At 39.8% G+C, this 18,244-nt stretch overlaps 1 protein-coding gene across 1 annotated transcript in view; it reads right to left on the reverse strand.

The window, feature by feature from the left end:
* Positions 1 to 868: 868 nt before the first annotated feature.
* Positions 869 to 18,244, reverse strand: part of dgkg (diacylglycerol kinase, gamma) — a 185,372-nt gene continuing 167,996 nt past the window's right edge. The window contains exons 23-25 of the mRNA XM_085384270.1: positions 8,121 to 8,241; positions 6,512 to 6,572; positions 869 to 4,483 (exon numbers count right to left, since the gene is read on the reverse strand). Coding sequence (XP_085240396.1) covers positions 4,385 to 4,483; positions 6,512 to 6,572; positions 8,121 to 8,241 — 281 coding nt within the window. The 3' untranslated portion in view covers positions 869 to 4,384. The remainder of the gene's footprint in view (positions 4,484 to 6,511; positions 6,573 to 8,120; positions 8,242 to 18,244) is intronic.

The following is an 18,244-nucleotide window of genomic DNA, read 5'->3' on the forward strand; positions in this document are numbered from 1 at the left end:
TTTGGTATTAGTCAACACTCAAATGTCTCCAAGAGTATTTGAGCCACTGCCCTTACAATTTCAGTTGACGGTTGCCCACTTTTCTGTCTATTTGCTATGTTATCAGTAACCAGCATGGACACTGCTTTCTAGGCTAAATTTGGTCCGACAGTCAAAGACTTTGAAACAATGTATCTTTAAATTTGGGTGAAAAGTGAAAAGACTTTTGAAGACTACATAAAAATCCTTGTTGGCTGCAACTAGGTCCAGGTTAAAGACCAAAGGTTACTGTGCTTTCCAGATTGTTTATTTTAATTTGGTGTATACCTGTTTCTGTATTGTGAAGCACTTTGTGAAGCACTATATAAATAAACCTTATTTATTTCTTACTAAAAAAAAAGGAAATTCAATTCAATTTTAGTTCACTTCAGTTTTGTTTATATAGCACCATTTCCCATTAAGAGTCATCTGAGTAAGTGAAGTCCCTAGAATATCAGAGAGAGAACCACAACAATCAGCTTATCGAATAAGAGCAAGCGCCTGGTGACAAGTAGACACAGGCTCAGGGAGAGGCTGGTATCTGCCTCACCTGGTTGGGTGGAGAGAGCAAAGGGAAGAGGGGAAAATGAGTATAGAGAGAGCACTAAAAGCAAACAGGATAAAACACAAACCTCAGAGGGTACACAGAAAGCTAATGACATGCCATGGTTGCATATAAACACACAGAGAAGGAAAAGATATACCTTGTGCAATACTTTTTGTAAATAGTCAACAGTGCAATAGACTCAATACTTGAAATGTGCAATTCACTTGTATTTTTATTTTTTATTCCTATTTATTCTATTTATCCCCTTTGTATATTTTATTTATATTTGTCTCTGTATTTATATATGTGTGTGTGTGTGTGTGTGTGTGTGTGTGTGTGTGTGTGTGTGTGTGTGTGTGTGTGTGTGTGTGTGTATATATATATATATATAACAGTTCTGTAACTGTAACTTCGGTCGTTGCTGTGCTTTTTTTGGAAGTCGAATTTCCCAGAGGAACCCACCCGAGGGATTAATAAAGTTCTATCTTATCTTATCTTATCTTAAGATGGAGAGAAGGAGATGGGAAGTCACCAAGCAGGCTAAGCGTCAAAGGTCTGCATTAAAGACCTAAAGCCATGTGTGATTTCTTTCTCCAATACAATATTCATTTGAGATTTGATTTGATTGTGAAATGATTTTAATCCCACAGGTACACAGACTCTTATTATTCATGAGTCGCAACTTTTTAAATGTAAAATGTTTTTGCCGTTTATAGATGTCTACACGAGAATTATGTTATTGTTGAATTTTGTGTTGCACGGTGAGCTTCTTTCTACCAGCTTTCACACAATCAAAAGTTATTGTTTCCATTGCTAGTCTGACAGCGTGAAAGTTGTGGGTTTGAAGATAATTCGTTTATTTTTTGACCACATTTATTAGCAAGGAGGCTTTTTATATGCTGTTTTCACCTTTCAACCAAATCTCAACATTGTTTAGACTTCTAGCAAAGACTTCTTTTCAGTGTCTTGTTAATGAGTAACTTGCTGGATGATTCTGATTTGGGAATTGCTTATTGACTGGATTCCCATAGAAGTTTTGGTTTCCCATCTAGGGGCCCTTTCTAGGCTGAAAAGAAGTATCTACTCTGTTGTATTTATTTCTGACAACCCTAAAAACTGTTGGCTGTGGCTCAATATGGTTGCTCAGCAGAATTGCTCACAGACCCTGGCTGACAAACCCAGACAGAGCAGCTATCCCTACATTGCTGTTTTGGCACACTGGCAAGTCAAGTCAAAGCTGGTGCAAAATGATTCACTCACTTTTAAGTTGTGTCGATCCTTGACCACAATGGAAACAGACTGGCTGAAAGTACCATTGGTTGGCTGTTCAGGTAAGCATTTGCACCACTTGCTTATTGCTCTGAGCTTCTGCAGCTGATATGTAGCTGCTAGCATGACTACAGACATGTTTGTAGCATAGGCTGTGTATAAAAGATGCTCATGTCAGCCATTAGTTACTAAAGTGAGCTTTTTAATCTTGTGGTTTTGAATCAGGAAGTGAAGGCAAAGGGTGGATCTGAACGAGCAGCCGAGCTGCAATCCAATTTGTTATTCACATGTTCTTTTTTACTCTAATGAGAAACAAATTACAAAATGAACATCATGGTGTATTTAAAAAGACTTTTGTCTGTCAACTGTGACCATAACGTCATCAGGAAAAGGTTATCTCTTGTCACAAATCACGGGGACTGAGGGCAGTTTTCTCATAGACTTCTTCCAGAAGTCTTTTTAAGCCAGAGGAGTTGCCCCCTGCTGGACACCATACCAAATTTAGGTTTAAGGCACTTCGGCATTGACTTCACTTGTCAGACCCAGAGGCTACATTCATCTTCTATATACTACAGTTTCTTTTGATTTATTTGCTTCTGTCAATATATCGGCCATAAGCTCACATTATTCATTTAGATTTATTGATCTATAGTATCTTATTGATATCTTATTCCAGTGTTTTTCTCTATTTTTTCTATGTAACTTTGCACTGTCCACTGCTGTAACAAAACAAATTTCCCATGCGTGGGACTAATAAAGGTTATCTTATCTTACTCTGATATGCAATCAGCTTTCATTGCACGGCTGTTGATATAAGATTATTGTAAAAGCTCTGCAAACTAAGTATTTGAACCATGAGATCGTTTTGCCATGAATGGTGCAAAATCGAAATTTTTCCCTGTTCCTTACTCACTGTGTACAAGACCACCTAGGAAGTGAAGGCGACAGGACAGTAGATTCAAATGTAACGATCTGCATCAGTGTAGAAAACTGTCTTCAGAGAACAACTGCAGCAGCTCTGCATGGTGAAGAACACTGATCTGAGCCCCTCTAAACTAAAAATTCCACATTATTAACAGTGATATATTAAAAACACATTTGTGTGTATAGTATACATGACCTACACCTACTTTCCAGAAATATACATATAGTTTGTCTGCACATAAATTATAATATACTTTGCCGTATTTGTTGGAACAGTAATATGGTTACATTCTTTAAACAATGAACTCCATCGTCTCAGGCACACGGCCTTCTGTTTTGACAAATGATGAATCGCACCACATGGCACCTTGCAGTAGTGCCCTACTGGCACTGGGATATGCACTCTGACAGCTCACTTGACATTGTGAATTGATGTTTGACATGTTATTAAGGGTAAGGTTTCAGTGAAGGAGAGATAGACACTCCCTGAAATAGAAGGATAAATTTAGTCCTCTTGTCAATGCTCTGGTAAATAAAAACCCCAGGGGCCCTGCTCTTATGCCCTTGAGGGGATTTATCCCAGTCCTCTAGAAGCATGCACAGTGGCTGCTGTTGATTTGATCTTTATCGTAGTGATGGTGTGCAGCCACAGATGACAAATGAGCTCTCTGAGAAAGCAAAGATGAACTAGAGTGTCTCTAAGCTCTACTTTTAGTCTAGTCTCTAGTTGGTTTATATGGAGACAGCCTGAAGTCTACTTCCAGATCGTCTGCACATCTGCGAATACTGTGGGGTTTTTGTTTGTAGGCCAGTCATGCTAAGAGGCTGAGCTCCCTGCATGTTTCCACCTATTCCAGACCACTGTTACGCCTCAATGCGAACAATCCACAAACAAAATAAGTCAATAATGAATGAGGCTTTCCACTCCTCTCCTTTCCTTGGCTGTACTGTGTTGCTAGTCTGTGGGGACATCCTGGAGCGCGAGCTCTTACAAGCAACCGCTGTTTCATTATTCATAACAAAGAGGTGGATCTTACTCTATTTACTCACTGACCTTGTAAACAGCCACAGCTACTGCCATACCATTCTCACTTTAACCCTGTTTTTCACTGTAGTAGTTTTTCTCATCATACCAGCTGGTTCCTTTACACCCTCCATCCCCACACAATTACTTCCTTTATTTCTTTTCTGAGCTGTGCAGAAATCCCAGCAGCCAAAGTTGTGTTTAGGAGGCAGTGCAGTACTGGTATATGGCTGAGTTTGTTGAGCAGGGGGTGGTTTAGACTGAGAGTCTTAGAAATTGTAAAAGTGGCTGAGACTAAACCCATATTTAAAAGTTTGAGACAAGACTTGGAGGATGATTGTTACACAGGAGTAGGTCGGTACTATATACTGAGAGTCCTCTTGTTTTGTTAGCCATCAGTACAGGTTACTTTGGGAATCAATTGTCTGTAGGCATCCCAACATGAGGAAATTTCCACTTGTCCGTATTTTATTCCTGTGTTCAAACTGTGTGCAGTGTACCAGTTGGCCCATTTTGCTGCCTGTACAGTGGGCGTGTGTGTATATATGTACTGTATATGTGTGTGTGTGTCTGTTTTTTTCATTTGTGTAAATGCCTATGTTCTAATCACGGCTCCGGTTGCGTTTCTTGAAGAAGAAGAAAGGCGTCTTTTGAGGTGGGCCCAGTAAAATGGGCACCTGGTTCTTGTGCGTGATCCTGACCTGCAAAAATCACAGAGAAAGAAATTATAATCTATACGGAGGTGAATGTCTTTGATTTGTTTACCAGGATTTATCTGGTTTGACAGACAAATTACTGTGACCTTGCAAATAACTCATATAACACAACAAAGCTCTGTATTTTTCCCTTCTCTGAAGGTCTGCTAAGAAATAAAATGAAAATGTTTGAAATGCTGAGAGAATGAATTGACAGTAATTTACTTCCTCTTGCTGGGATGTTTGATGGCACGACAGTGGTGGAGATTGGGTGTAAGCAGAGGAGGAAGTGGACAGAACTGTTACACGGCAAGTTTACTTTATCAGTTTTAGGGATAAATGCCTGCTCACTGAGATACCAGAGAATCTTTAAAAGACCCTAAACTACATCCAGAGAAACACAGTGAAAGTCAAATCTGGTGTAGTGTTTAGTGTGAACATGATAAAGTCAGTTCAACCAACACATTCTCACCTGGAATTTTGGAATTGCAGTCAGAAGTTCAGAAAGACAGAATTATACACTCAGATAGTTTAATTAGTGGTTCTGCAGTATGTTTTAACTTGATTCTGTTTGGCCACAGCATAAGAAAGATTTGGATTTGACCAATCAATGGGACGATGGGAAACTCCAAGGAACTCAGTGAAGATGGAAGAACTATTGTAGAATTCCACAAGTTAGAAAGCTCTCTTGGAGCCATTTATTACCAACTCCAGATTTGATTAACATCAGATCAAATTGTGTTTAAGTACAAGTTATTTAGAATTGTCACCACTTTGATTGAACCGTCACCCTCAGATGATCTAGAGGAACAAGCCAGGAAACACCGAGGCTCAAAAATGCCATGACCTGAAAGCTGCTGGAACACTTGCATCACCGTCCACAGTGAAGCCAGTTTTACGTCAGACGAGACAAAGATTTAGCCATTTGGCCACATTGATGAGGTAAATTTGAATAAGTAATGGTGAAGGTGGTTTGGAACGGTTTTGCTGCCAGTGGTACTAGTACATTGCACAAAGTAATGAAGAAGGAGGACTACCTCCAAATTCTTCAAATCCACCTCAGTTCAGCAGCTTGGCAGCTGAAACTTGGACACAACTGGGTGTTTCGACAGAACAATAATTTCAAACACACATTTAAACTGGTTTTATCACCTCACTAGAATGTGGGCTGGTTCACCAACCACACTTGCTCTAACTTCATTCCCACCACAGCAGTTAGGTTATTGTCATGCTTTGTGTCTTTGCGGGTCACCTGACTGGCACGAGGCCCGACCAGAACAGTCACAGATCCACAAAATAACTGCGCTATGCCTGCTGCGCCTGCCAGGTACAAACTCTGTCATTGGGGGCTGGGCTGTGTTTCTCCCTCCAGAAAGCACCAAGGCTCAGGCCTGCCATGAACTGGAAACTGCTGGGACACTAGCATCACTGTCCACAGTGAACCGTGTTTTACATCAGATAAGACAAAGATTTAGCCATATGTGTATTTGGAGAACTAAAGATGAGGCTTTCAAACCTTGGAACACTGTACCAGTTGTCAACCATGGACCCACATATTGAAGGTGGTATGTACTCTATTGCTGTTGTTGTTTGATTTAGTTTGACACATGCACAAGTCTACACAACAGCAAAATAGACCAAAAATAATATTGTCTTCGCTAGATTGTTGTGAAAATTTTGTGAATGGCTGATTTGTTCCTTACCCGTCTCATTGAAGCCTGTGAGGAAATTCTCAGGTGGGCTCATTTACAAATATAGAATATTACTGTACTATTAGCAAATTAGTAATGAAGTGTATAAGAGCAGTCATTTAAACCAGACAGTTGTCTGAACAAATCTGAGCAATGACTTTTCTAAAAAATGAAATTTGACGAAGAATAAAGCAACAGTCTTCCATCAAGGCATCATTCATGCCTATAGTACTTTACGTCATATGGAACGTGGGCCTGAGCAAGTGCAGTTTAAATCTTAATTCTAGTGATTGATTTAAACTGTAGTGCTGGCACACTGTGGTGTAGTGGTGTTCAGTCTCACCGTGCAGGGAGGCTGCATCCAGGGCTCACCATCAATCTGCATTGGTAGCCGTCGGGACGTCCTGTGAAGAGACATCAGAGGGATGAAGAACAAGAAAGAGTGGGCAGAGGGCAGAGACAGTGAGAGTGGAAGACGAGAGGGCAGGGTGGGGTTGGGGGTTATGAGGGTCACACACACCTCTGAGGCCTGTTAACACTGTCCTAGGACAGGGTGAGACACTGCACCCTCTGTTCCCATGAGACCCTTTCCCAGACAAACTCCCACTCTTTAAACTCACACAACTACTGTACACACACACACACACACACACACACACACACACACACACACACACACACACACACACACACACAGAGTTGGTTTAGGACTTTCAGGCATGCCTCTGTGACTGGAGAAACACAGTGTGGGAGAATGACTGGGATGAATGCCCCTTTAATTCTGGTCTAGGAAAATATTAGTGGTGGTTTATTGAACAAGTGAGAGAACAACTTGTAATGTCACTTCTTTGCTGCAGTAACTGGCACACTAGGCATGTTAAATGGGCCAAGCGACGAGATCATTCTTTGGATAAAATAAAGTGTAAAACCAAAAAGCAATCCACAATACAATTTCAGTAAATGGACTCACATTTATGGCACTTTTACCCTCTCACTGAACACTCACAGCACTGAGTGCTGTGTAGACTACTAAGTGTATTTGAATTTGCACCGAATCATATCCAGTTAATTCTTTACTGCACTGACTTCTAACAGTTATTGAACAGTAAGTTAGGTGCATTTACATCTTTTTTTTGGAATAATTTTTTTAAATGACATATTTTGATATGTAATGATAGGTTAAGGCCTTCACTGATGATGACTTTGACATCAGAGGGTTAATAAGAATGACAAACTGTGTTTTTTGTGCAGCAACAGTGCGTCAAAGATTGTTTGCACAAACAAATAATGTTTTTGTTTGCGGGAAAAATCAGCTCGATCATTAATTATAGGCCACACATGACATGAGTCTGCACAGACTCACATGGATATGGGCAGATGGCATTTACATAATTCAGAACCACAATTAACATTCATCAGTCTGAGATAATATCTTCCCCACCATGAGACATCAGCTGAACAGCCTCAAGGTTCTCTATAAATACACAAAGAAGAATAAGGGTTCACTAGTGTAGCATCTTCATTTTTCTGCGTAATTGGAAAACCTGCAAGGAAACCCAAATCTAGCTATGAGAACTCCAAACTACAGCCCATTTGTCAGCCTGCGAGTCAGCCCAGAGCTCCAACAACACTCTTAGCACGACATGCATTTGGAATATATTATTTATTAGCTGCAGGCATGTTATTGTTTGGACACTGCAGGGATTTTAAAATGCACAAAAACACTCGCAAGGAATACATTTTTTATCCTGCATGTATAGGAGATGGATGCAATTGGTGCACCAAGTACAGCTTCCAGTTGGTTGATCAGAAGGAAGATAAAGACAGGCAGGGGTAGTGACACGAGACAAAGGCAGGATGGAGAACGGAGTACAGAAGGTGACAGAAGGGAAGAGGATCGTTCAAAGTGGGCAAGAAGATGTGAGGAACAGCAGGGAGATGGGGGTGCTGACCTGATGGTGACATTGGTGCACTGAGCCAGCCTGCGTCCTGCGCTCTTCAGCCCAGTGTAGATCTGCCCCATCTCTATAGCCCCCTCCAAGCCAACCACCTCCAGCAGTTGGTCACTAAAGTCTGAATGGTCACAGAGAGAGTATTAGAGACATGGAAACTGTGGCATGATTTTGGAATTTACAAAGAAAATACACATTTTTTGCCGCTTTGGAATACAAATGTGTTCCATTTGAGGCCAAGGTCAAATTTCTCAAGTGACTCAAGGTAACTGCTTGGGGTGCCACAGTAGTGAGAAAAAGCAATTGTTCTTCACTGCAAAGACCTGGATTTAATCTCTGGAAATGATGCTTCCAACTTGGCCCCATCAAACACAAATGGTAGTGTCAGATATATTTGTATCTTTTAAAGACTTTTAGCAGGATTTTTTGATTAAATGTGAAATTTTATTTTTTAATCCAATTTTCAATATATTTACTTCTTCAGGACTTTAAGAACGACTTTTTCCACCTACTGTGACTGAATGAAGACCTTCGCTTCCAGCCAATCTTAATGCTACAACTAGGACTCCAGGCAGCATGTATGATATTATAGTTGAAGGTGTCAAATGACTAAACTTTGCTTTACTGTGTTTTTTGACATAACAGTGAGTATCACCTCACAACTGCTTGTTTTCAAGGGAACTAAGGAAGAGAAGACATAGCTATGATTAGCATAATATAAACACATTAACACAGTGAAGCTGGAGGATGAACGCTAACTTTTTTCCACTTGATAACAGTTAATGTGAGGGTTCCCGGTGGTCAGGGACAAATGCAATCGCATAGCAGGACGCTGTAAACAGACCAAACTTCAGTCAGAAGAACAACTGAAATAATCCATCCACAATACGTCATTAATTTACTGCTGCATGGGCTGGGCTGTAGTTACATCGTAAGGTTTTAAAAACTGAGCTTTACAATGAACAGTGGTAATAAAAGCAAGAGAGGCCGACGGTGATCACTGCAAGATACAAAGCATTAAAACACGTTAAAAACAAAACAGCCTTAATAAACACAAAATAGTTTGGACCTGGAAGCAGGGTTCATCACGTCATCACTTAAAGACCGGATAGCAACTTTCATACACAGCTATGCTACCACCTAGCATGCTTCCAGCTCACCCTGGCCAGATATAACTGAAGTTATTTGTTCTAATAAAACAGACAGCGCTAGTAAAGTTACATGTACAGTTTCTATGGCAGCAGGGATTTTGCCATTTAATTTATCATGAAATGACTTCAAACTAGAAAAAAAAACAAAAAAACGGTCCCCACAACTTTGGGTTGGAAGAATAAGAAACAAAAATTCTTGCCTTACTCAAACCTTAAAGAAGAAGCACTTGGAGCCCAAACCTCAGCTCACTCTCTGGGCAGTACTGACTTTTATGGCAGAGGTATTGTATTTCCTATAGAGTCATCTTGTTTTCTTTGATCTTTTTAAGCACAATTTAAGACATTTGTAGTGCAGTAAGAACCAAAGGGCAGGCTTTTGTTATTTGCCCTGTTGAAATCGATTTGAATATACTGGACATCATTTTGAGAAGAGTTATTTTTTAATTAGATGGAGAAATAAAGACAAAGGCAGATGTGAAATGGAACAGTGTTACTAGAGATCAAATGCAAACTATAATGTGATATTTAGAATCCTCATATATCGTTCCCTGTCTGGTATTAAGACACATAGTTTTAAATACCTTTGTGTGGCTTTATTATCACTTTGACCAGATTGATCTACAGACCTTAAAGGGGAGTTCAGAGGTCAAATGATATTTTAAATCCTTAGATGGCACTTTTTATATGTTGACAATGTACAAAGCACAGTTGAAAGGATCATAGTTTCTAGGTTATAAGCAAATATATCATTACGTTGACCTTGAAGACCTTTGTTGATGTAAGCCAAATTTTAATGGGTTGTTAACATGAGCCCACTCTACACCCCTACAAAGTTTTATCAGAATTCATTCAAATCTTTTCAAGCTATATTTGGTAACATTGGCATGTCTTTTCAAGACAGTAGTCATAGCAGCACTAAGGCTGTTTATGCAGGCTATTTAAACTTCAAAAAACTTCAAAAACGGGCAAGCAGCTGATTAAATTAGAACATTAATGCTGCTGCTGCACAGTTGGTGTGGTTGGTATGTTTTTTTGGGCTGGTGGGAACAAAAAAGCCCCCAGAAAAATAGCCAAGAGTAGTTAGCAGCGTGTGGATCCACTGAAAGGGAAGTTTCCACAGTATCTTTCCTGTAATGCTGCACAGGATACTGCCCGTTTGTTATTATTCATAACAGTAAATTATTCATAACATCCAGTGAAGTTGCAGCCTAGCTAGTGCGATAACCCTTGTAATCATTTATGTCTATAAGCTTTTTATGATACCAGAAAAAAATAAATACACATTAAAGGCATTAGAGGCACCGGGAACTGGTGTCCATCACTGGACTTACATTGCTCCTGATGACGTGGGAGACTCTCAGTGGTAAAATACATCCTGTAAGAGTTGAGTCACATGATGGAAATGCTCTGCACCAGCACTTCTTTGTAGTCTTTTTCTTGTGTATTTATTGTTTTGATATCTAAAGTAAATGGACTGATTCTTATATAGCACTTTTCGTAGTACTCAAAGTGCTCTTTACAACATGCCACATTCACCCAAGCACGTTCTCTATAAATAGTGCTTTCTAAGTACATTCACACTCCAATGGATGCATTGGAGAGCAACTTGGGGTTAGCACCTTGCCCAAGGATACTTCATATGAAGACTGGAGGAGCCAGGGATCGAACCACCAACCTTCAGATCAGTAGATGACCTGCTCTACCTTCTGAGCTACAGTCATGTCAGTTTTAGAAAACAAATGTGTTGTTCCTACCTACTGTGGATTAAAATGAACCTGTATGGCTAATACAGACATGCATTGTGAGTGTAAGTGTTAATGTATATAAAATAAACATAAACATGAGAATCCAGGGATTGACTCAGATTTGGTCTCAAGGGTAGCTCGAGGAACCTCAGTCATCATCTCTGATCAGTTCATCGTTGTTCACAGTTTGACAAAATCGTCACTACAGTAGGGTCAGAGCTGGCACACGCAATTAACAGTCCACACACTCTTATCCTTGCTTACAGTACTCTGTTTATAGTAACCATTGTCCTTAATGTAAATATGTAAGAAAAAAATGGTGTATGTGTCTGTTCTGTGTCCTGTTTGTTTGTATATGTGTCTTTCTGGCTGCTGTTACAACCAAATTTCCCCTTGTGGGACAATTAAAGGATTATTCTATTCCTTTCACTGTGTCTCTCCCAAACATTAGACACGTGACAGCAAAAACAAGCAGACCTGGTTAAATAATGCACTACACAAAGTGCGCCCTGTCACTTCTGAGACTGTGAACGCTTTAGCAGGCCGTGGCTCTTCATCAAACCTTCTGCCGGGCTTTTCCCTTTTCTGTTCTCACTGTGCTCGACAGGTGCGAGGCCTTACAGTCAATATTTACAGACATGATCTTAAAGGTCATTGATGGTCATTGATGATGTCATTTGACATTTCACTTTCACTTCACATAGCTTTTAAAGGATCCACTGGGATTGGGGGAATTATGCATCCGAGTGGCCCGGCAGCAATTTTGCATGTTTTACAAATTGTTGTGAAATGAATGATTTGTGTTCACAGTCAGTGTGATAATTTGTGAGGCGCTACAGCAGAATTTGTGCTGGTGGCAATTTTGTCTGCACTAATAAACTGAGGCGGCTTACAGATCACAGAGGAACAAGAACCAAGCTGAAGAACTTTGACTTTTATTTATTTTGTGTTTATACTTAATAACAATAATAATAATAATGATAATGGAAAGTGGATAGTGTGGTTTGGGCACAAAAAATAGACTCTGCATTGAGTCATATCCCACCTTCTGTAACCTCCGTGGCTAATCATGCAGGCTAGTGTGGTGCGCTCAGAGTTGATTAACTTTATTCAGGCAGGCAGGCAGGTGCCAGCTGAACACCTGAGCACGCTGCAGTCATTGCTCATGCATACAAAAGGCACTGGGTTTCTCCTGAGTGCCTTTATGCTGTTGCACTGACTCAACAGCTTAATGTCAGTCGAAGCCTCCGCTAAATATCTGCAAAGGTTGAATATTCCAAATGTTAATGGTGGGGAAAAGGTACAAAAAATCAAAGTACAAAGAGAGTAGATAAATAATGTTTGATGTGAAGGCTCCAGCAAAGTTTGCTTCTGTGCACGAGTGAAGAACAAATGTCTGCCAACAGCACCCACAGAGCGCGTCGAACCGTTCTCCGAGCATCTCACTCCTGCAGCCAGCCTACAAAGCTGAAACTGTTAGGGCTCCGTCTGTCTGATACGGTCTGAACAATGTTTAATAATTTCCTAATTTCGTCAGACCCTGCTGGTTTTATTTCAAAATACAAACAGGAAGTGCTCGTGTTTCTTCTTTGCTCTGAAGAGGAAATGGGCTTGGCAAAAGGCCACAGGACCCAAAACAAGTCTCATAAAATTTCATGTGTGGAAGATTTTATGAAAGAAGGTGGTGCAGTATGTAACCTGTCTACTGATGACTTCATTTGAATTGTCATGTTGACTGAAGGATTTTGGAGTCACTAGTTCATCATCTAAAACTTAGGTTTCTAGCAGTATTGAAAATAAATCATTTTGTAGAAATAACATAAAAATTGTCTAATGAAATTTTCTTTGTATCATTTTTGATTTTCATTAACCTGTCAGTAATGACATTAGATCATGAATATATCACAGATGAAGGAAAAGACCTGATAAGTCATTAAAAATATTCTAGTAACAAATCTTATGGATCTTATTAATTGCTAATATAGATTTACAGTTTGAGGGTAAAAAGCTCCACTGTGGACTGGAACTGGTTTTGCAACATTTCTCATCTTGCTTTTTGCATCTACTTAAAAAAAAGAATAGTTACCAGTTCTTTGGTGAAATTAGAATACCTGCTGAGTAATGCAAGCACTCCCATGTGTTGGTGCATGTGTGGTATTTGCAAAGTGCTCCAAAGACGACGACGACGATGATGATTATAAGAGTTTATCGGGGAAAACGTCTGTGCTGACTCACTGGTACTCTTTAATATTTAAGAGGACAATTCAAAAGAAAATGTCAGAGCAGAGTAAAGAGTGCACATTTAGAAATCACTCAAAGACTGTATTTCAGTTTTGTGAGTCCCGGTAAGGATTAAAAGCCTGCCTGTAAATGCATTTGTGAAATTCATGTGAGGAAAAGAAGTGAGTCTTTCATTATGTTCATTACGTGCAAATATGTGTGTTAATATAAAAATTTAAAAGATATTTATGTTAAAATTAGGAAATTTCGGCTGCAAAGTGTCTGTGTGTGTCTGTGGAGGGGGGGGGGGGGGCTGCTGGTTGAACCAACCCCCCCACCACCAGGCCCCTGGTGGGCCTCTAGATCTCCTCCATGCCTGCTTCATGTCCTGGAGGGCAGGGCTATGGCTCCCCACACCCACTATTAGACACTTACATGGAGAAACCTTACGAATACAAGTCTGCTCACACACACTGGCGTGTGACAAGACAGAGACAGAACATCAGTCAGTATCAGTCTGCGATTGAATGGAGTCCAGTTGGCAATTACATGCCATCTGAGATAATATGGTGATGGGTTTGAAACAGAAATTCGTAAATTCCTCCATAAATAGTGGAATTGACTGAAAGTCCAGAGGCAGAGAGTGCTGAATGCTAAACTTCTGTGTGAGCAGATGGTTGCCACAACTACTTGCTGAATATGAAAAAATACTTGTTTTGTTTTGCTTTTTTTTTTTTTTTTTTTTTTTTTTTTTTACCTCTTTGCATCCGGTTGTTCAGTCTGACGTCACTAGCCGTGTCTGGGTCTAAACTCCGCTGCAGGTCCGTATATCAAACGATCACTGTGGCATTACTGAGAGTTGAAAAACTGTCTAAAGTCTTTCATCTTTAATAAAATGATCAGCGTTCTGCTCTACCAGGTGTAACAATTGAGTTTAACATCCAGGCATCCATGAAAACGGAATTTATGACATTTAACGGAGTTAGAAGTTAGCAGGAAGTTAGCTCGCTAGCTTCTATCTAAATACAATATAGCATGTCCTGACTGCGGGGTTTTGGAAACAAATTAAAACGTACAGCTCTGCTATCACTTCCAGCATAAATGAAGACAGAAAACTAAACAGCAGTGACGTTTGTAGGGTTACTGAAGTTTGGCTAGCTGGTATATAATGATGTGCTACGTGACCGCTAGCGACACAGCTATGTTAGCATAATATAAACAAGCTAACTTTTTTTCCACTCGATAAAAGTTAACGTGAGTGTTCTCGGTGGTCAGAAACAAATGTAATCGCATGGCAGGATGCTGTAAAAGGACCAAACTTCAGCCAGGAGAACAACTGAGATAATCCATCCACAATACGAGGTTAGTCATTCATATACTGCTGCATGGGCTGGGCTGTAGTTACATCCTAAGGTTTTAAAAACTGAGCTTAAATAAATGATTAGTGGTAATAAAAGCCGAGGGAGGTCAACAGGGATCACTGACTGTTTTAGGAGCTTTTTGAGATCAAATAGAAGAAAATACATAACATTAAACATGTTAACAACACAAAAGCCATATTAAAATGCAGACTACTTTAGACCCGGAAGTAGGATTCGTCGCGTCATCACTGAACAACCGGATAGAAGTTACTATCCCATTTTTACTCTGATGTGACTGAACTATCAGAAACCTCCACTCATAGCTGCATCCTTAATCTGTATGGGTACAGTGCACAGACACACATATTGGCTAATTAGTGGAAAATAACACCAAAACAACTGGAGGCAGTGGACCACACAGCAGTCCATGTTATTTGTCAGATAATTACATTAAAATGCTCCAAAAGTTACTGAACTGGTCAAGGGATTCAGTTCAGTGACTGCACTGTTAATGAGGTCTCGCAGATACAGTTGCCTGTTTTGCTATGTTTATTGAAAAAGCAATCTAACAAGAAGTAAACAGATCAGTTTACAAACAAAAAGCATACTGAAAGGGCCAGCCGTCTCATTGACTTCATGAGTCTGAGCGTAGCTGTGGCTTTGGGGGATATTACACAGCTTTGGTGTTGGCTTTGACACATACATGGGTGTAATACCAAGTACATGCAGTGATTGAAAGTGTGGTGATGGCTAACTGTTTTTATTGATGCTAGAGTGCATAGAATAGAAGTTCTGCAGAGTTAGCTAGTACACTAATACAGCTGGAACATCTATGGTGACAAATACAGATTTAGATGCAGAAAAAGAACGAGTAGTAGACACATATAAGCCACGTCAGCTGTCACCACCACACATCTCTCTTTAAACAATATCAATAAATACATGACAAAGTCTCAAATTATCATCTCGAAGTTGTAGCAGAGCAGGCAGGGGTTTATTTCTTTAGCCGCCCAAAGCAGAAAAACTGTATTTGAAGGAAAAATCTGTTCACCTGATACGTTTTGTGTGTTTGCCCTTTACAAACCTTTATGGAAGCTAAGCGGTACTTGGCTACTGAATGTTCCAAGCTGTAAAAAAGTGAGAGATTATCATTGCAATCAACCCTCTTAACATCTCTGAATGTACTTACTTCCTAATAAATACATTGTTAAATTCTAGATATTTCTTAAATATGTCTATAAAATGTCTACAGTTAATGGCAATATTAACTTCTACTACAATCTGCACTGTGTGAAATTGAGTTGTCCTTCTCACTGCTTCATTGCAAATGCAATTATATGATGTTACACAATGTTAAATATAGAAACAGTTGGAAAAATGGACTCCCCTCATGTCTCACAGTGGTTTGGTCTTCAGCCTGTCATTCTTTACTAAGCTCACCTTTTGCAAGCATGTAAAGGTTTTGGTATAACACGTTGGACATATAATACATTCTTCTTTATTCTACCACTTACAAAAAAAATTATTTACAGTTCAAATCCAGTACAAATTTATCTGTCTCACTACAGAACGCTTAGTTCCCAGAAAACATTCTCAGGACAAAATCCCAGTACTCTAAATGACAGCTGTGGCCCCGACCACATGTTCGTGATCCTACATCATCCTGTGACTACATGCTGCTACACAGGCCCAGACACATGCTCGCTGCATACATCGCTCTGCTTCTGCAAAGCTTTCCTGGAAATAATTATAATAGGATTCGACATCCATCGAGAAAAAAATGGCACAGTTGGAGACTAGGGGATCAAGAAGCAGGGGCTGGTGAAACAGTGGCCGCACAGCAGATGGGAATTAACTAGAAGTCTGGATGTAAACATGAACATATTGTAGTGTATATTTGGTTTGTGAGGAAAGTTGCAGGCTAGATGTCTCCTGCTAGATTTGAAGAGCTAGAAATTGTCAATGTGACGTGTCCTATTTTTAAAACAGCACTATTTATACATCTCTTTCCTGTTCTAGTATTAAAAATAAAATCCGCTCGCTCGTATGCCCACCTCTACACCTCTACTTCCTCCAAATACCAAAAATGGGCATGCCGTCCTGCCAGTGTCCCAGTGTGAGAGCCTGATGGCAAAATAGCCCACTGTGCTGGTTCTCACCTCACTGATGATTCCCGCCTCATCAGATCTCTATGCGCTTTTGACTCTCAGGCAACCAGCACTGTTACTTTCTCAGTGAGGTAGAGCTAAGAATAGACTAGAACAGCCTCTTACATAACACAGCTACAGTGCATTCTGGGATGGGATGGCATTGCTTTGCCAAGAAACGGGCAGTGAGAATTGTTGCTGCTGTGCTGCACTATTTTCTCTGCTGTGCAGTCAGTACGAAGCCACAGAAAAGTCATTTTAAACAACGACGCATGTGAAATGCTGATTCTGGGGAATTTTTGAGAAAACCTTATTTTTTCTCTAATGACATGAAAACATCTAAACTGAAAAGATGAGAAAAAAGGAGAAAAAAAGGACAACTATCACACATATTACCCGCTTCATATTTGTATTCTTGGAATCTATTAGAGGAGCTTTGCAAAATATATCTTATATTGGGACTTGATGCAGTCCTACAGTTTACTCTCTCTTTGAAAATAGCTGGTTTAGTTCCCTTCCTCCTAACTTTACGATAGCTCTCTTCTGATTTGCTGCTCTCAATAGCAGAAAGGTCTAAACAGCAAGAGGTTGGGGCCTTAGACAGGGCGAGCTATCGCACAGACATACAAGTCCAGAGGAAAGATCTGTCTGATGTGGAGGATTTAGCATTTGGCACTTTTGGCTCACAGGTACAGGTGCCCAGTATAAATTTGCACATGTTTATCAGCATCCACTATTGTAACTCTGTATAAATATATGGAAATGAATATAAAATATCCTGTAATTGAAGCCTAAATTACATTTTAAGTAGAAAGACTGACATGAAAACTAAAATAAATCTAGCTGTAGTCCACATTTTACAAATAAATGTCACTTTGAGCATTTCTGCAAGGATCAGGTCAGGATATGTTCTACAGTTGTCTTTTCTCACATGTAGTAGCAAACAACCAAATTTGGTTACATTCTCACTAGCGAGTGTGGGGATCCTGGCATTGTAAAGAGCGGCTAATGATGCATGAGCAAAGAAAACTTCATACGCTTGTGTGAATTTGGATGCAGCTTTATTGTGATTTGCTTGATTGGGGAGAATTTTTGAGGGAATTTTTTAGTCCCTGCAATTGGCCTGGTGATAAGGACAAGTGGACTTATTGTTCTTCAGAAAGTGTTTTTAACCATGTAGCCTGAAGCTGTTCAGCTGTAGAGCTGTTACTGAAAGAATCTGGGATGTTTTCCAGGTAGGGGTTTGAAAAAATAGCCAAGAGGTTGAGCCATTTAAAAGCGAAAAAAACCGAATTGCCCAAGTATCTTGATTTTTCCAGGAGATTACTGTTTCAAAAGGGCTGCTATTACACTGAACCAGACTTTTACATAATCACAACATTGGATATTTGAATGAGGAGAGTACTGCTGGAAGCTAGAGTTATATTGGCAGTGTCTTTCAGAGTCAATCAGGCCTTAAAATGTTTAAAAAACCCACAAAAACTCCACAAGCGTCTGATG

Source organism: Rhamphochromis longiceps, linkage group LG16, assembly GCF_057381845.1.
Source record: "Rhamphochromis longiceps isolate RC_006_pf linkage group LG16, R_longiceps_female_GT1.1, whole genome shotgun sequence".
Taxonomy (NCBI): domain Eukaryota; kingdom Metazoa; phylum Chordata; class Actinopteri; order Cichliformes; family Cichlidae; genus Rhamphochromis; species Rhamphochromis longiceps.